The sequence below is a fragment of the Heliangelus exortis genome, chromosome 6 (assembly GCF_036169615.1).
Source record: "Heliangelus exortis chromosome 6, bHelExo1.hap1, whole genome shotgun sequence".
Lineage (NCBI taxonomy): Eukaryota > Metazoa > Chordata > Aves > Apodiformes > Trochilidae > Heliangelus > Heliangelus exortis.
In genome coordinates, this window is record NC_092427.1 from 29,023,567 (window position 1) to 29,044,211 (window position 20,645).

At 35.8% G+C, this 20,645-nt stretch overlaps 1 protein-coding gene across 1 annotated transcript in view; it reads right to left on the reverse strand.

Moving 5' to 3' along the window:
• The window catches only part of SCN2A (sodium voltage-gated channel alpha subunit 2), a 74,618-nt gene that overhangs the window by 41,626 nt on the left and 12,347 nt on the right, over positions 1-20,645 (reverse strand). Inside the window, exons 2-7 of the mRNA XM_071747476.1 lie at positions 12,269-12,587; positions 9,007-9,125; positions 6,404-6,493; positions 4,549-4,677; positions 3,775-3,866; positions 2,620-2,892 (exon numbers count right to left, since the gene is read on the reverse strand). Coding sequence (XP_071603577.1) covers positions 2,620-2,892; positions 3,775-3,866; positions 4,549-4,677; positions 6,404-6,493; positions 9,007-9,125; positions 12,269-12,535 — 970 coding nt within the window. The 5' untranslated portion in view covers positions 12,536-12,587. The remainder of the gene's footprint in view (positions 1-2,619; positions 2,893-3,774; positions 3,867-4,548; positions 4,678-6,403; positions 6,494-9,006; positions 9,126-12,268; positions 12,588-20,645) is intronic.

Sequence of the window (20,645 nt, forward strand, 5' to 3'; positions counted from 1 at the left end):
AACTTATGCATCTGCAGTCGATTGGGAAATAGCAGATATGAAAACAGTGAATTTTCAGACATGCCACTGCTCACATAGTCATGCCCCATGGGACATAAAACCCCTATTTAATAAGTTTAAAGATGAAGATAGGGACTAGGGTGGATTTTCAAAATTGTCTGTTGGCCTAATTCATATTCTTATATGGTACAGCTTCTCCTCTGGTAAGCACAGGTTCCAGTTAAACTATTCAGTCAGCTCAACTCTCAGGCCACTGTTTTGGAAAACATATAAGTAATACATTTTCCAATACAAAGATTATAATGATAAATTAATGAAAATAATCAATATGAGTTAATAAACAATATGCCATACATAAAATACTTCCTGCCTCCTGGCAGCTTAATAACAGGACAACAGTCACTGGTACAAGTCTTATATGACAGTTTCATAAGCAAATAACAGAGATATGTTCTGGGTGGGATCCTAACAAAATACTAGAAAAACGATTCTCAGAGAGCAGCTGCCAGTGGCCCAATGTGAATTCACAAGGGCATCTTTCCGAAGATGCTCCAGGGATCTCTGCTATCCATGATTTTCATTACAAGTTTCATTACTGATTCAAGACATGAAATAATAATAAAAAAAATGCTCTGAGTATTCTGAAGGCATCAAGCTAGGGGAGAAGATGACTGAAATTTAGAATGACCTTTACAAACTGACAAGCTGCTCCAAAAGCAATTGGATTTATTTTAGGAAAAAAAAGTGGAAGATAAAACAACTGACATGGCAAAATGAAATACGTAAATGCAAAATAGACAGGATTTGATCACAGCCACTGCTGTACAAAAATACACAGTGACAGTCATGAACTGCAAGTTGACTGTGAAGCAACAATGCTATGTTCCTGTAAGAAAAATGTAATTTTGAGATGTGTTGTTAGGAATATTGCCTATTTGGTGCATAAGGTCATTATTTCTAGTTTGCACCTTTATTGGAAGAATAAGTTCCAGATTTGAGCATCTGATTAAAAAACCAACCAGCCAACCAAACCCCAAAACAAAATACCCAAACAAACAAAAAAAGAAAATCCCAGAGTAATTGGAGAGAGTCCAAGAAAAAGCAAATAAATTTTACAATATGTACAGGAAGTGCCAAGTGAAATGTGCATTGGTCTCTTTTACCAAGTAAAAAGCAACAGGAAAAGATGAAATCACCTCCGTTTGTGCCAGGGGAATTTTAGACTGGATATTAGGAAAAAACTATTCACCAAAAGGGTTTTCAAGCACTGGAACAAGCTGCTGAGGGAAGTCATGGGGTTACCATCCCTTCAGGTACTTAACAGACATGAAGATGTGGTGCTCAGGGATGTGGTTTAGTGGTGGACTTGGCAGTGTTGGGTTAATGGATGGACTTCATGGTCCTAGAGGTCTTTTCCAACCAAAATGATTCTATGATTCAATAAAAACTAATACAAAGCAGTCTATTATTTCTAAGTCTACAGGAGAAGTAGTAACATATTCAGTGTGAAATTATGAATATTTAGGTAAAATATTTAGAAAATAAAAATACATTTGTGTGTTGTAGTACTGGAAACAGCACAAGGGGAATGGAATCTGTTTTTTCAGATGTTTGTAAGAACAGGTTATCATACAAAATCACCAAGAAGACATTTCTATGATACTACAAGCATGCTGAGACAATAAGTATGTTTTAAGATTATAGGCATTGAGACTTGGTTCCAAAAGCATTTAGCTGTTAAAATGAGGCTTCCTAACTTCTAGTGATACAGGTACCAGTTATAACATATATATAAACTGTATTATAAAAACCCTAAGATTATATCTAACTACAAAGTAAAACCCTGAGTACACTAAACTAATTAGGAAAGACTGAAGCTATTTACCTCTATGAAACACAGAAGAGTAATCTATTACAGGTATGATCATAGTGGTTCTCTGAATTTTAAAACTATTCTTGTTAACACTGTAGTGATATAAATCAACTAAAGCAGTGAAAATACTGCATTATGAGGAAAATCAAAATGATAATTTCTTCATTTTCTACATACTTAAAGTTACACAATGTCATCTAGTTCTTATTTTGCTAGAATATGAAGCATAGAATGCATTACTAGTACTGGAAGAAAGCCATGTCTGTATTTTGAAAGGGAGTGTGGCACATAGACACCTGCCAAGTCCTGAAAGAAATAATGCAATTGCATTTTCATGCTATGGCAGGATTCATGAGCTAACAGATGATTAAGTGTAGATTTATGATCTTGGGTATTATTTTGCCCTAATGTAGCTATACAATTTCAGATCCCATATAACAATTGTCACTCTATTTCAGGAGGCTTCAAGCTAGCATTAAAATTTCTGCTTTCTGCTAAAATGTGGACTTAACTCAGACAGTCATATTCAGTAAAAGGTAAAAAGATATTTTGGTGCCCAGCAAAACACCATGAATATGTTAAACTACCTTATGACTGTTCTTTTACTTACTATAGAAAATGAGTGCTTTTATGTGTCTTGGTCAGATTACGGCATTTTATTTGCAATAAAAAGATACTGATGCTTTTGTATCCATTTCAAAACACTTCAGAAAATCAATGCAGTCAATGATATAGTTAACTCTTACTTTTGTCTTCGATGTACTCATCCCAGTTAAATGTTGTCATTGTTGTATTAATAAATGTACCGTTTTCACCTATAGAGCTATTAAAGTAGGAAATAACAGTTGTTTCAAAAGTAGAATTGTCTGGAGGCCACTGCAGGCATTTATTCCTCAAGTTGCCCATGAACAGCTGCAGCCCTATTAGTGCAAATACGCTCAGACAAAACACAGTCAGGATCATTACATCTGAGAGCTTCTTCACTGACTGAATTAGGGCTCCCACAATAGTCTTCAAGCCTGCAAAGACAAAATATTTTTATTTTGATGTTAAAATAAGCATACAAAAATTTGTGCTTTTCCCTGACAAGATAAATATTTCATGCAAAATTACAACTAAGTCTCGTGTTTGTGGTACATTTTTTGTGAAAAGCCTTGTTACTTGTGAAGATGAATGAAAAGCTCTAAGTTTATGCTTACAGTGTACATGAATAAAAAGTAGAAGATACCAAACACATTATTTATACCAAAAAAGTGATCTCATTATTCATGCTGTATCTCAACCCTATATAGAAAAGCATTTGTTTTTGCTGATGCTTCTTGCCCAAACCTTTCTTATATGAACCTTTTAAAGAGTATTCTGCATTAGTAAACCCATTGTAAATACATTATAAGTACATATTTGAACGATATCCTCATGATAATCTGCTCACAATGTAAGAGGGGTGATGGTTTGGAGAAGAAAGACATCTTTAAAACAAAACCCCATGCATGGCCCATGCTATACTTTTAGTTTAATTTCTTATATGTTACTTAAAACTGAATTAAGTTACTATATATCAAGTGCCTGCAATAAATGATAAAGTTTGCATCAGTATGAAAGTTTAAAATTAACATATATTTAAAAGATGTACAGAAAAGCTTGATGTCATAAGATGCAAATCAGGCTGTTTACTGCAAATATCTCATGCAAGAATTTGTTAAACTCAAAGGCTGATTTTTTTGAAATGAAAATATTACTAATATTAGAAAAGCAAGAATCAATTTAAATAAAATTACATGTCTTGATTCCTGCTTTTTTATTTTGTTAAACATGTGTAGCAAACAAAGTTTATGCTTTGAAAATGTGAGTAGAGCCTTTATGGAACAAAAGTCAGCCTCAGTGTTTAACCTAGCTCTCACCTGGAATGACTGAAATTGTTTTCAAAGCTCGGAGAACTCTGAATGTTCTCAACGCTGAGACATTGCCCAGGTCCACAAACTCTGTCACATATCTGTAATAGGGGAGTTCACACACAAACACAATGACAGCACACAAATAACAGTTGGAGCTACAAGGGGCCTAACACCTTACACCAACTACTTCTTACCTGGAATTACAGAAATAGTTTTCAAAGCTCTCAATACTCTGAAAGTTCGAAGAGCTGAAACATTGCCTAGGTTTACAAATTCTGTTACATACCTGTAGGATTAAACCACAGTTACTCAGAATTGAGGCAGATTTTATTCTATTTGCTTGGGTCTTTGATCAAGACCTCTTCACTGTTCACTGTATTTTGCCTGTGTTATAAATTTGCTTCTGTCCATCAAATTAAGTTTTATCAAAATAAACCACATTGACTTGAGGGTTGAAACCTAATTTGGTCAGTTTATAGTAGGAAGTGAAACAGATTCCTTTAATTCTGGTATGCAGAAAGGAGTCAAGATGTGAACAGTTCAGTCTGATGGCATTCCTAATCCTTATGGGCTGGCACACCATGCTGGCATCTGCAGCACATGCTTAGTTAGAAATATTAAAATGTTTAAAAGAAATAGAAGAAACATATTGAAACCACAGGAATTCCAGGCTCCAAATGTTCTGGCTGACAAAATGTGAGGCAATTTTTAGTCCCTAATTTCATGGTATCAGAAAGGTGTTTTTTTTTTTTTTAAAAAAAAAAGAAAAAGACAACTTACGCAAACGTAATGACAGTGAAATCAAGCCAGTTCCATGGGTCTCGAAGGAATGTAAAATCTTCTAAACAGAAGCCCCTTGCAAGAATTTTAATAAGTGATTCAAAGGTATAAATTCCAGTGAATGTGTATCTGAGGAAAATATGCAAGACAGAATTTATAGAAACACACACGTTATCTTTATTTCTTACCCTCTCTAGTTGCTTTCTTCTCATTTTCTTCTTTTCAAGTGGCATAAGAATTTAATAGAAATTACAACCAACTTGAAACATTTGCAGAATGAATACTATAAGAGAGGAAGAATCAAATACTTAGTAAAATACTACATTACAACCAGATGCTTAAATTCAAATTCTATAATCTATACCAATGAGACAGTTGCAAAATTCCTGGTTACTTCATCGGTGAATATTTATGTCACATCTGCATCCATGTTAGAACAAAACACAAAGATTATGTTAGGATTTAAAAAGTTTTCAGACTAAAAATTTCTTCCTTCTGTGTTATTTTTATGCAGCAAAATGCCTAAGTACCATGAGCTGGCAATATGCCACTCCTGTCAATCCTCATTGACTTTGTTACAATATGTATCCAGTACTGTTATATTTATGTATCCAGTAATTCACCTTCAGCAAGACAGTACTGGAGAGAAACAAGTGTTTTTCATATGCAAAATCCTGTGCAAGACCAACCAAAAATATTTACAGAGGCCAACAAAGTTCAGCTTCTAATTTTGACTTTAAAATCTGGTTGAAATGTAAAAAGTACTAATGTTTTAAATCTGACATTAATTTCAAATTGTCATCTCCAGGTTATGCCACCTTGAAATTAACTTTCATTTCTATCTTTAATGGAAAAGAATTCAAATTACCCTGCCTAAAAAGCTTGAACTGGTCTTCAAGCTTGACTCAACCTGAAACCAATCTTCCAATGTGAATTTTTTCTGATAAATTAACTAAATATTCCTTTCCTGCACAACTTGACTCAACAGATTAGGATGACTTCTGTTATGTATCTAAATGGCACAATATAATGACATGAAGAAATATTGAAGCTACCTGTATTTACCCATAAATATTTACTGTATGCTAGACAACCTGAATACATGTATGTTCATACTGAACTCAAAATGAGAATGCCTCCTCTGACTTTAATATCCCTAAGATTTCACTTTTTATTATTGATATTGAACAGGTACATATCATCCAAAGCAGCCGGGAATGAGGAAGCAGAAGCATAAAATGCTGTTGGAAAAATTAAGCCATATGAAGAGCAGTGCTTCACACTGTTGTCTACAGCCTTGGAACTGTCACCTTCTATGCAGCAACTATATATGGCCACCAAGCAGTCAACATCACATTGGTCTGTTTCTTTCCCTAGGGGATGATTATCCAGACACTTATATATATTTTTAATAACTTATTTTCCATACAGGCTTTCCACTATTAAATTGCCTCTGGTAAAAGAAAGCTGCACCATGTTGAACACAGCCATCCATTACACAATTCCTTTATCTTTAACAGCTGCTGCAATTGAGATGGATAAGTTTATTTCCCCACATTTTGCACAGATGTAACATAGAACGCAGTGGAAAATATTTAGGATCCACTTTTTTACGTGGTCATAAGATGCTTCTCTTCTTACATTCCCCATCTACCACTGCAGAGGATGCAGGACACTGAACAACTTGCAATAAGGGAAGTGTTGCAAAACACACAGAAGAAACAAGCGTTAGAATAGCTGTTCAAAGGATATGCCAACAAAGTATCATTGCCAGTGGATGCCATCTTATAAAATAATTTGTAGCACTCTATTTCCGATTACTGAATATTAATCAAAGAAAATCCATTTAACTTACTCTACATTCTTTGTCCAGTCTGGAGGGTTACTCATGGTCATAAATACACAGTTGGTCAAAATAGTGCACATGATTAGCATGCTGAATAATGTAGGTTAAGAGTTAAGGAATGTAAGCCAGAAAAATCTCATAAAAGAATATCAAATAACATGCTGCTTTGGCAGATTTCCACCATCAGGAGCTATTTATCCCTTTACTGCTCTGCTAATACTCAGGGAAAAGTCCTGAATATGTTAAAGCTTTATAAAAGTCACTGCTTTATAGCTCTTCAAAGAGAACAATTACATACAAAAAATTAGAAAATCTGAAAGATAGTAAAAAACTCCAACCCTGAATGCTAAGAAGAATTTAAGTTATTTTTTCTTTTGAATAAAAATGTGAAGGTTTAAAGTAGTACCTTTTAATTTAGTGGAGTAACACAAAAATCCTTTTTAGATGATCTAGACAAATCTTAGAAACTCCATGCACACAAAATAGGGGAAAATACATACTCTTCGCAATTTTTTTGTTTCATCATAAAATTGGGCATGTATCAATATTTTTATTTATCAGTATAGCTTATTGTTAAGCTATTTATCACATAGCAGGAGAGAGCAAAGGTAAATTTTACAGGAAAAAAAAAAATTACTACTTTTTTATATATATACACTATTTAACATATGTAGTTAAACATATTTTATATACATGTAATACAAAAATTGGTGGAGGGGAAGGCACATGATATGCTCAAAGAAATCTAAAGAATTCCAGAAGAGAGAAATCATAAATAATTTCATTTATTTTAATAGTAGTGCTCTTACCCTTAGAACGACATTCTTAGAAATCAAATACTGACTCTGAACTGAAAACCACACAGATGATGCACAAGATGTCCACATGATGGCACCATCACCTAAAACTAGGAAGAGGAAAAGCTCGATTTTGAGAAAAGCTTTGGCTCCTGTTACTAAAACGCAGGTTCACACGGTGCTCCTAAGTAGAACTCTGAGTTCAGTGGGGTTGGAATGCACTGTGAGGTTGCCCTTGCAAAATTCTGTTTGCATGTCTACTTCGATGAAAAAAAACAACAAAACAACTTCAAGTTACAGTAAATGCTTCTGCATTCTGTACCCTCAAGAAACTGTGGCATTACATTTGATTCCTACCATTTTCTGCTCAGTAAGTATATTTCAAATAATTTATTCAGAATCTAGCTTCTCCCTATATAATTCATCTATAACAGCAGAAAACAGTTACTAAAAAAGAAAGTGTTTCACAAGCCTGTATTTTACGTACGCTTTCAAAATCCTTTTTGATGAAATGCCCCCTTAGAGTTGCAAATCCTCACTATTCTTTCATCAGTGAAGAAATAACTAGACTGTACCTTCCCATGACTTTAAAAATTAACTTTTTGAATTGGGTGATTCTCAGCTCTTCTCCAGCAGACCAGTCCCATGATCTTTTGTTATTCCATGTAATTGAATAATGCCCTAAAATATCCTGAGAAATGTAATATAATTAAAAAATACTTACTTGCAGAGACATCTATAGCAGGCAAATATAAAATAGGCTATATAGTGTCACGATTGATTATGAAGTAATTTGTAGGCTAGCCATGGATAACAACATCCAACACAAAACAACCATTGTAATTATCAGACTTTCAATATAAAAAGATTGAAAAAAAATAATCAAGATTTATTGTACATTATTGTACATTTATTGTACATTATCTCTCTGTAATACTACAGAAAAAATAAGTGTGTTTATGCCAGAGTCATAAAATATATGTGCAAAGATTTGTTCCTTAAGTAAGCAGAACCTGCTGAAGTCAATGCCCTCATTGCTCATATGATCAGCATTTAGCATCGGATCAGTGAGCTGCCTATTGTAGTCAGCTGTTAAAACAGTGAAAAAGACAAAATAATAGATAAGTCATTATGACTATTTAGCTTTGCAAAGCTCTACCTATAATGTGGAAAACTCATGATCTACTTGAAAACCGAAAGTAAGTATCTATGGCATTACAAGCACATAAAACAGTAATGACCAAGAAGTAAAACAGACATGAAAGACACACATGAAAGACATGAAGGACTGAGAATGAATAATAAACCAAGAAACCTAAGCTGTGCTATCAACCTATCCTTCAGCAGCAGTGATCTGCATCAGAAAACCAAAAGCAATAATGGAACCATGTTTTCATTAAATGCTCATGTGAGCACATACCTGGGGTCAAAGATCAGATTTTTAACACAAAGTGTCAGTGAAGAACTGAAAGTGTTTTGAGCAATATATCTGCAGTTCATGAAAAATGTGGAGGAGGGGAAAAAATGATGTGATGATTACAGGATAAATGAGAGAAATGGAAAAATAGGTGGGGGGATTAAAAAGACACAGGAAGAAATTGTAAAGAATCATAACTTGTTATCTGGCTTCCAATATTGCTGTATTCTGATCTAGCTTTGAACACAGATATAGAAAGGGAAAAAGAATAGAAGACAGAAACAGTAGAGAGAAAAGGGACTATAGATCATATTGATGATGGTACTTGTGCCAGAGAATGATTTAAATACTAACAGCTCATTCACTACAGTTTTAGACTAACCACTTCAAAAGGATATGAATGTACCAAAATCTTAATAGCTATTTTTCTAAGAGGATTGAATGGAGTTAACATGTACAGGGCAGAGGTGGCACTGAATCGGAATATTGCCTTCCCTTTGTTCAATACTATAAAGGTCTGGAAAAAGAAACAGAATGAAAAATAGCATTTAAAAGATATCAAGTTACAAACAAGTTAAAAGTTGAAACCTGGAATAATTTTCATTTACTTGTTAATGACATTTGGTCAAACTCTTACTCCATTTCCACCTCCCCCAGAATTACAGTCACCTTCTCCAGTTCACACATAGTGCAGTTCAACCAAATTACTATAAATATAATTGAATCAATACATCTGAATAAGTTTAGAATTCCTAAGTTATCCTGATATTGTTAGTTAGAAAACAAAGACAGGGATAATATTAATAAAATTTGAAGAATTATGATACTTTTTGTACCTTATAACATATACACCAAGGAACATAACTTTAAAAAAGAGTTCCATTAGAATTCAACATTTCTTGAATCAAATGACCATCATTAATTATCAATGGAAATTTAGTGTTCAGTAACCAGTTTTTCAACATAACACTAAAGTTCTGGATACCTTTTGCTGTAATGTAAGGAAATAATCAAGTTTTGCTTCCCTTTTCAACTATTTCTTGTGAGAATTTCATACCTGCAATTCTGTATTTCTTAGACCATACTTTATTTTACCAAATACTGAATCCAAGAATGCATATCTTTTCAGCCTCTCCACACTTTCAGCAGTATCTCATGCATACTACTAGCATTTTAAAAAAGCATTTATAAATGTAAGTTTTCTTAAAAACTGAAAATAAAGAAAAACAAGGCCATTATTTAACACGCGTTGTTTTAAAATTCTTTATATTTCCATTCTTTTGAGGAAATTCCTATCTGTTTCTATCATTTCTTTCTACACGTAGGTGAAAGTTCATGCTCACTGAAGGTAAGTGGGTCTAGCTAGCATTATGGCAGCCCTAAAAAAGCCCAAAGGGAATACAAAGTATGCAAACCTGGGGCACTGCCAGTTGCCATGATCTGCCTCTGCTGGAATCAGAGGGCAGCAGCCCTCTGATTATGTAAATAAAGATTATGTGCTACTTTCTGACCAGGTGTGCCAAATACAGCAGCTGAAAATGTGAAAACACAGAGCCTCCCCTCTGCCTGAAATCATAAATTTCAGCTTTTCCATACGGAACATGTTTGCATTCTCAAATACCCCTTGATTCTCAAGCCATACTTTGGTCCTTTACTATAGAGGAGAAAGGATTGTTCTGTAATGTACAAAGGCACCTACCACTACTTTTCAACTTTATTTCTGTTCTTCCTGCAATTCAAGAAAACTGCCTTCAAATCAGTTTTTCATAAGTTTTCAGCTCCCTTTATTTTGGCAAAACCTCTCATGAAGCATCATTTGTGTGATGCTGACTCATCAAGAGCATATTAAAAAATTAAAATGGAGCCTGGCCTAAACAAAGACATTGAAAGATATGCAATAAATACGAAGAAAAAGAATAGAAATTATTATGGTAATGTATGTATAGTTTGGAGCCTTCCATCTCCCACTAGAAACCACTATGGTTTTGGAACAGATGAAGACAACTGCTGTGCATTTCTCAATCAAGAATAAGCAATTCAGCAGGATTTTACTTCATGTCCACATGTTTTTTTCTCATTTACAAAGCATGATAATATACAAGTTAGCCTTAGTATTTCCAGCACCAAATTTAGAATTTTTACTACTGCACAACTGGGAAAGAAGAAAGGAAGGCATCAGAACTTTGACCTAAATTTCATTTGCCTTACTTCTAGATTTCAACAGGATTAATCAATTGAGTAGGGGGAGCAGAACACAAAAATACACAATAATGCACAATAACATAATAATTTAAAACCTTTTTTTCAAATCTAGTCATGATTCTCCACAGCATGAACTGAGTTTTAGAAATTCTGAAATGAATTTTTTTAAGGTATATATTTTTAAATTATGCCTATATCGTTATTGTTTCAATATATTAGGGATGAGGCATAGCCTTAATTCCTGCAGGAAATATTTTTACTTAGTTGTAGTTTGATGCATAACAATTCTTGGGGGGTTTCTTTTTTCTTTGAAGTAGCTCTTTTTGTTCATGTTTGCTTGTTTTGTTGTGTTAGTTGGGGTTTTTTGTTTGTTTTTTTAAATTCACTTGATCTTACTCAGTAGCTAATTTCCATAGGAAAGAAAAGAAAGCACAAGAAAAAAAAAAAAAAGAAAGAAATAGAACAATAATAATAAAAATTGCAAGAATTTCTTTTTTACTGGTATAATAAGGATGGTTTAAATGATGCCAAATTCTAGAGAGAATGGAGTTCTGGAGGCAACCCAAGGCCATCTGGTCAAAAGGCCCTTTATATATATGTACATATATATAAATATATTTATATATATAAAGCACCTATCACCATACTGATAAACATTCTTTGGAACCACTCTGACAGCAGAGGTAAGAACAGCACTTTTGTGCTTGGCCGTAACAGTCAATGTTGTTGCTTTAAACAAAAAGAAAATATGGGGGTTTATTTTTCAAAAAAAGGACATCTCTGTAAACTATTTTTAAAATTACATAACATTCTGTTGGCACTCCATGCGGAATTCATACCTCCTCTATTTATTTCCTTCTTTTAAACACCTCCCCTTTGATAACAATAATGAATCTGGATACAAAAATGTTTTCACTCAGAATATCCAAGTTGGATATATGATGTCTCTACAGACTGAAAAAATGGATGGGGAAAATCTTCACCACATCCTGAGAAATTACTTTCACCTATTTCCTTATTCTTCCCAGCAACAAGAGAATGCAACCTGAGTTTGCCATGTGACAGTGAAGAAAGATAGTGAGAGGTTTAGCTGCCTTTGAGATGGGTTTCATAGTGAAGACTTGTTGCTTTCATATCTATAACACAGCAATTAATAAAAAAAATAATTCTAGGTAACCTCAGTGCTACTTTTTCAATTCTCTTCTGTATAAAGTATTCAAAGCTACAAATTTTAGTAAAAAAAAAAAAAAAACCAAAATTTACCTCTACCTAGAGAACAGGTCCCACAAACATTCATTTCTAACTTCTGTTTTTAGAGATGTGATTTCTGTCAGTGAAATCACCTGTTGGGGGGATGTAGTATTTGTAAAAAATGGGTGCAGAACACTGGAAATACCCTTTCAGAGGGTTTGTGCATTTTCATCTTCTTAGTCTGATAGAACTATAAAACACACTCACTTTTTTATTGATATAATATGGGTCCAGGTCTTCCAAGGGCTCAGACACCATTCCTGGAGGTATGTCACCATAAATAAATGGCAGTGTCTTCCCTGCCTCCAGGTCGCTATTTGGCTTTGGGCCATCTTCATCATCATCATCTTTACGTTCTTGTTTGGATTTCTTAGCTTTTTCTTCATTGACACGTTGCTCAATAGCTGCAAGTGATTCTCTTGTGAAATAGCGGAAGCTGTCAGGTCCTGGTGGTACCAGCACTGATTGTGCCATCTTTTCATCCTGCACCTCTTAATTACTGTTTAATCTCTCTCATAGAAAAGTGCTAAAAATATAAAAGACACAGAAAAAATTAAAGCAGCAGAAATAGCTACAAACAATATAAAGGAATACACTTTCACACAATTTTCTGAGGGACATATTTTCAAAATCAGTAATAATCATCCAAGAGGAGGCTGCAGTGAAAAGAGTTTATTTTTCATTTATTTTTAATTCACAACAAACCATTTGCCTTTGCAGCTGGCCTGTTAGAGCTGTCTTGAAGGTATCAATTCTTAAAACCTTTAGTTTAAAATTCACTTAGTGCTTGTGACAATAGATGGAGAATTTTAAAGACTATAAAAAAAGTCACATACCTTATAATAACATCTTCTTGCCTTTTTCAAGGGTAATGCTATACATTCCCATGAATAAAGCAGAGGATGTTTTCTACCACATCCAGTGTGAGGAATCAACAGCTCTGAACTGTTTCTGGATTGCTCTTGAGAAGTAAGACTCCAGACAAATAATCTCTTCATTACCCTGACAGCTGCACCTTGGACCAACCCTACCTCTAGCTAGACAGACCAGAAATGACTCTGAAAATCCACTGCTGCCATGTAAGGTGAGAGGCACCAGCTGAAAACAACACAAGATGCTCCTCTTTAGGTATAAATATGCTGCCTTTGCAGAGCTGCCAGCTCAGGAAACAAGATTCAGTCCTAAGCACCTGTATCAGAACCCCTGCCTGGCAACACACTGTGCACTGGAAGAATTGCTGAATTAAACAAAAATTATCTTTAAACATTACATACTGCACTTAGATCTTTTGCATCTGATGCCATATTGTTCACAATTTTTACTAACAGGAGCAGAACGATACCTTCTTAATGTTTTCAGACAGTTCAGTGAAAAATAACAAGTGGAAAACATTCCCATTGTAAATACTTTGATCTGAAATCATAAATGGGATCTCTGCTATAGCCTTCAGGATTTTTCTCGAGTCTTCCTGCGTAGGCTTATTAAAAATATAGCAAATGCAATTAAAAGTAACTTCAAAGTAAGACAATATATACAAGAAACAATCACCATTTTAAAACAACAGAATAGGTAGAGTGCAGCCAGCATGATCCCATTCTGCTATCTCACTAATACACAGGCTCCAGCACAGCTGCAGCAAATTCCTATTTTTGAAGCCTGCTAAATAAACTGCAACACGATGCTCTCTCCTCCTTTTCAGCCATATGCACATAGCATATTACACCTACACAGACATGCACACACATCCCAACTCCTGCAGGTCTCCCTCTGAACTCCCTCCCTGCTTTTCCACTGCAGGCAAATGCACCTGGTGCGTTCTGTCATAGATGGTCTGGAACAAAAATGCTTATGGAAGCTGCACTGACTAGTAGCAGCAGAAGGGTTAGTTAGGAAAATGAAAGTGGTCCTGCAGCAGAATCCTGCCCAGATTTATATTTAATTACAGTAGGGGGGGGGAAAAAAAAAGCAAAAAAAAAAAAAAAAGCATAATCCTGTGCTGATACTGCAGGAAACAATTAAACATTCATTACCAGTGAAGAATCTTGCACTTATGTGGATGTGTGGGTGTGGGATGGCACCAAGGAAGACTGCAGCTAAAATTCCATCATGTCTTTGCTTTTTTCTTTTTTTTTTTTTTTTTAATTTAAATGCTCCGTCTATAGACCACACCCAACTTCCTGCTGAAGGATCCTGGTTATTGAAGTCAAATCTTGCATTTCCTGTGCGAGTCTACTACTAAGTGCTGCAGCTCTTACTGCCGCTAGATGGTAGTGATTTACATCCATAAATTATTGTAAGAAACGGTACAAAATTTCTGTATGCTCCAGCACTTGCTTGCAGTGAGACTGGAGACTAAAATATACGATTTTATATAACCAGCAAGCTCTCAAGATTTTCAAAAATTCGCTTGGATATATAGCTGCTACTGATGATGAAACCATACCTGTTAAGTGACACAGAAAGAAAGTAGGAGGGATAACAAAGTAAAAAAACAATAGAAAAATGGAGGTTGCACAGGCAGTGTACAATCAAAGCAGCTGTGGAGACCGAATTATCAGCACTCTGGATTTTTTAAAACTGGTTTGTATCAGTTTTCTAAAATACATTTATACAATGTATTTGATGTTTATTCTTTCTACATCTGGAAAAGTCAGCAATGAGAGGGAAGGATGACAGTTCTGTGTTCACTGCGGTGGTGAATTCCAGTACAGAAACCACCCACTGTAGCAGGGAGCAAGACTGGGTGATGAGGAGCATTCCAAGCCCCTCCCATTTGACAAATCAGTAAGACATCACCTTTGAGCACCACTACACCTAAATGCCATCCTACTTTATTTCCCTCTCCTGCTTTCTCTGTATTTTCTGTTTATTGATTTTCATACTTTTTCTCCTGATGCACTACAAAAACTTTTAGCATCTCCCTTTCCCAGTATTGACCTCCTGCCCTGCCCTGCCCTCCCCTCTTTCTCTCACATATACCCAAATCTCTTCCAAACTTTTCAAGGAAAACATTCCTGCAGCTATAGATTCAGCCCTTGAGGCAGTCATTTACTTCTGTTCCTCTGCCATCTCCTTTCATTCAGCAGTGGAATAAAGAAGCTGTGGAAATTAATAGAAAGCAGAGGGTCACTCTAAAGTGAGAAACTTTGGAGAAGGAAAGAATACACAGCTGAAGAAATGCCTCTGTCAGTTTGAAAAAAGGACAATTAGAGAAGGACAAATATTGGTACTTTGTCTCTCTGGTGATTGTGTTGAGAGAACGAACAGTTTGACTGGATAAAAAAATGTTTTGAAATTTCTGTCAACTGGGAAAAAAACATGTCAAATGAGAAATGGGATTTAACCACATCAGAAATACTGATTTGCTTTTGAATTATTTAAAATTTAAATATTTCAAAACATGTTAAAATCCTTTTTAGAAAAGATTTTGTTTGGGTTTTTTGATAGGTTTTCTAATTTCACAAATGATCCCATGGAATCAATAGAAATTTTACAAACAATTCCATGTAATCAATTTTTTGTTGTTGTTAAAAAGCTTTGCACAAAAACTTCTGGCTGGCTCTAATTAGGACTGTAGTTTGGAAATTCTCTGCAGCCTCAAAATAAGAGGATTATGAGATAGCACACATTCACAGAGGGGGTGAAGGAGCATGTAACTACAAAAGTATTTTGATTACTTATATGTATGGATATGCATAGATGTGTTTATGCAGCTGCATATGAAAGCTACAATAAAGCAAGCATTCAAAAAGACAGGCTAATTCACAAAATATAGAAAAGGAGTTTCATTCTTCCATTAATGGTACATTAAGTTAAAGTGTTCCACTTATTTCTTATCACATAGATCTGAAATTACCTAAACTCTCAGTCTGATTTCCACCAGTGCTATACAATCTACATGCATAGTCTTGGAAGGGCATGAAAAGTAAAGACTAAAAAAGGAAAGGGCCAGTGGGACATTGTATCCCGTTGCCTTAGAGGCTTTTGGTCTACAGTCTTACTGTGGCTGCAAGGGGAAAAGAGCAGGTATTTTGAAGAGACAATATAGTCAGAAAATCCCATATTATCTTTGCAGTCTAAAAGAGAAAACTCCCGAGTGTTTTCATGGTTGTCTAGGGACCCTTCATCTACAGAAAATCCTGAATAATAGAAGGAGAAGGAAAACAGATTTCTAGCTTCTCTTCAGAAATCTGTAAAAATTGACTGCCTTTGTTAAAGTGAAGCATTAAAATGCACATGTGGCAACTTGCCATCATTCTGTGGTTCTGTGATCCTTTTACTCTCCAGCTGTGTCCCTGTACTATATTAGAATTGTCCCTAAGTACATGAATTTTCATTTAAAGTTATGAATTTCATCTCATTCTACTAACACCAAGTCATCAAACTTATCTAGTCCGTTCTATTTAATAATTTGCTCCTTCTTTGACAATGCCACCCAGCTTGGTGATAGGAGCAAATTATACTGGCGTATTTCCACTTTCTTTGCTGAAAAAAAATCAATTAAATTTTAAATAAAATCTGACTCAAAATTAAAATGGTGACAAGCAACTTTGACAAATTGTAGGCTCCTCTGGTATTTGCTGTAGTTTTCAAAATACATTGATACAGTTCTACTAATTTTAATCCTAAAAAAGACCTGAATGTAATGTTCTAAAATGAAAAAGTATTTTTTGCATTTAAAGAACAAAGGGGATAGAAGAGGGGAAAAGGAGCTTTTTCTTTTTGTAAGTAGTATCTATTTAAATTTGTAAATAGCATACATTTAGTCAAATACACTGAATCTAAAGAAATTCCTGTCACCTCTTCCCCTCATGCTATTTAGAACACTTAATATACTAGAAAATTAGTTATGGTGATCTAGATGACTTTAAAACACGTTTGCTAGTTTTGAAGATGACATGAAACTGGAAGGGCTACAGGTAAAAAGCAGGAGTTTCAAATGTCCTGACAAATAATAAAATGGTCCCAAAATTCAATGCAATTCAAGAGATAGAAGTCCTAAGTTTTTGATTTAGGCAAGAGTAAATAACTGAAGAATTACAGGATAAGGATCAATGATACCAATAGCTCTGCACAAAAAGATTATTCACTGCATCAGAGGCCAAGCACAAGTGAAAACTGTCAGTCTGCAAAACCAAAGAAATGACCCAAACAAACACCTGGGACTTCTGAACTTATGAAATCATCATCTACTGTTCTATTTGGAGCAGTATGCCCAATTTGGGCACTACATTGTAAAAAATTGGGGTCCATCTGGAAAGAATTCCGATTAGAGCAATAAAGAGACAATTTATGAGAAAACATCCAAGGAATTCTGGGATTTATTGGAGTTTTATTTTAACACACGTAAAAAGCCTTTATATTTCTTGAGAAGTCTTCCAAGGAAGAGGAGAAATTTGCTTTCCTTTTATCTGGCATATAGGCAAAGAGGTTGTGGACTTAAAGCTGCAATAAGATTTGTCAGGAAAACTTTTTACCAGTGAAAACAGCACAAACAGGGCATGACATGACAATCATCCAAAGGCTTTAAGAAATGCTAGGTCTTGTAGAAAGAAAGGTTAGTGATGTGTGGGATTTATAGCAAAACTGCTCAAGATGAGAATCAAGAAACTTGTGACAGGCCTTCACTGTTGTAGGGTTCTAATGACTGTAGTTTTCTCACTGTTTTCTGCTGCTCCATCTGTTAAATTTCCCCCCAGGCCTCAAGACAGCAAAAGCTTATGTTTATATACCAGGGGACCAGAAAAGAAAGGGGTGTTGGTTTGTCACTATTGGCTGACCAAGCTCTTCAAGAGTTAGTGGGTTTCACAACAGAAAAAATTGACATCACATGCAGGAAAGTGCCAAGGACTTCTTTACAGAGAAAAAGATGGAGTGCCTAAGGAAGCATTAGTGTGGAAAATGAGAGATCTGCCCATAGTTTCTCTTTACTCGCCCCTCTCTCCTTCCAGTCTTTTCCTCTTCCCCTGGCCTGACAGAAAAGACATTAAAACTAGGAAGTTTAAAAGAATAATTTCATAGACCATTTCCTGACTTGCACCTCACACTCCTAATTCATACACTTACGTAATATAAATGCTGGGAAAAAACTGTTCTGTCTCAAAGGGCCTTTCATGGATGTGTCAGCACCCCAGGGCATGGCATGAAAGCCTGCATAATGTGTGATTGCCCTGTCTGAAGGTGGAAAGTTTAGAGCTGGTGAAGTATGTCTGCTAGGATCTATGGTGTCACCACTTCACTGCTGAAATTAGTAGACACAAATAGAAATCAATTTTCCTGTGCTTGAGGTTTGTGTATTTTCTACTATGTTGCATTGTATGTTCAGTAGCCACAGCTCTGAATTGTGGAATTTGAACAGGGGGTGCTTCTATACAGCATATTTTTTCTAAGAGCTCTTTGAAGGGCTATATAAAAGTAAAGCTTCCTACATTGTCCAACACTTTAAATGGATGAACTAGCAAGTCACTTTTGAAAATGCAGTTTTTGAAAATCATAAGCCAATATATATTAAGTGGTGCTGTCAGAAGGGACAGTCCCCTTCACCACCCACTCCTTACCCTGGTCATTTCCCACTGTACTGGCTTGAGCACTTCTGCATTTTAGCCAAATCATGTCACTGATCTGGCTAAAAACTACAAGTAAGTGGCCAGATTTGAGTCAGATCAAAGACATGATCTGTCAGACTACAGAGAAGAAGTTAAGAAGCTTAGCATGTCCCTTTGGTTTTTTGAGTGCAAATCTGACTTTCTGCAGTATCTTCCAAATTTTAGTGCTTCTCCTAACTGCAAAACTCAAAGGTATCACAATATGACTAAATGGATCTTCAATACTTAAACACTGGACCAAAACAAAACTCTAACAAGTGCACAGTCAACAAACACTACTACAGATTCTGTACTTGATGTAGAATCCAACATAGTCAGGATAAAAAAAGCAAAAAGGCTTATTACAATGCCCATACACTAGCAAAGCAAACTGGTTTAGCATTCTGTTACAGGAACGTCAGGAGTGCTTTCACAAGATCAGGATCATCCTCTGCCTTTCAGCTTGGACACCATGACAGCACTTTACAGATCACATATGGAAAGAATCATCTAATGTGAACATAGGTTTACAAAGACCTCTGTTGGGAAAGCTTGGAGGTAACTTTAAAGCAATTTTCTCACCCTCTTTAAAACTTACTTCAAGGTAGTGCCCATAGGCCTATGGCAAGATGTACTCCAAGTATAAAAAATTCATTAGCAAAGATCTGTTGATCATTATCACTATAGTTACACACTCCATTTTCCTCTTTTATCAGAAATGGCCTAAAAATGACTTATTTTTAACTGAATGTCAGTGAATGAACAAAAATCTATTTATTTTTCCAGATAAGAGTCCCTGAAGTCTTTATTCCTAGCATTTGACAATTCGGGTTTTTTACTTGATGAAAATATCATTCTTAAATTTTTTTATACAGTGAAATAAGCTGTCAGACTCATATGATTTCCTCAGGTGCTCCATGACCAGAGGAACAAAGAAAGAGCAATTGACACCTGAGAAAGTTTCAGAACAACAGTTCCAAGTTTCCCTTTGCAAAAAGAGAAATACACTGACTCCAGAGCAAACATCAGTGTGGGAGACAAAGTGATGTTAGAAGAGTATCCACTGATACTCTTCTGATGGCTGAGGGCTTTTCATTAAATCAGTCTTTGCTCTCGTATCCCTTGAGAGAAATTTATGCCCACAAGTACATTATTGTATAAGTAAGTGTCAGGCTAGAGATATATCCATTTTTAGTGTGTTTGTGTGGGGAGAGTGACTATACAATTCAAAGATGTAATGATAAAAAAGTGCCATATGTATGAGATGAGCTAGATATTTCCAGATGCCAGAATAGGAGAATGTGCTGACTACTTATGCTGTTAATAAGACATGCTGTGATTTCTTTCCTGACGAACCATAACCAGGACATTAACATTCCCAGTATGGGCATTATGTAAAGATGTTCAGAATGAAATCTTCAATAATCTTGATTACAGCATGGCTACAGAAAACACAATCATATATAACTTACAACCTTTTATCCAAAAGACACCAGGCAGACAGGTGTTACTATCCCCCTAACAGCTCCCTAGGTATTTTGAATGAACACAAATCACTATTCTGAACCTACTGAAGAGGGACGATGGAAAACAATGTTTCCACTGACTTCATTGCAAACACAACCCATGAACAACACCCCCTATTTTTTTACGTCTGTCTCTTACATAAGTTCACGTCAGGCTCTTACAGTGAAGCTGGGCCAAATCCCCCTCAACTCAAGGACAAAAGGCCATGGCCTCTCCACCTCAGTTAACTGCTGCAGCCAGCTTCCACTTCAGCCCCACACCGCTCCCACCCGCTCCTTTCAGCCTCGCAGAGCCAACAGGCCGGCAACATGGGCGTTGCGGAAAAAAGCAGAGGGAAGGCGGGGGCGGAGGGGAGCGCGGGCCGCAGTGCCGAGCGCACCGGGGCTGCCACCTCGCAGCCCTCCCCCGCCTCCGGACGCCTCAGGTGCGGCAGCCGAGCCTCAGCCCTTTGGGCCGCGCCACCTCCCGTTGCC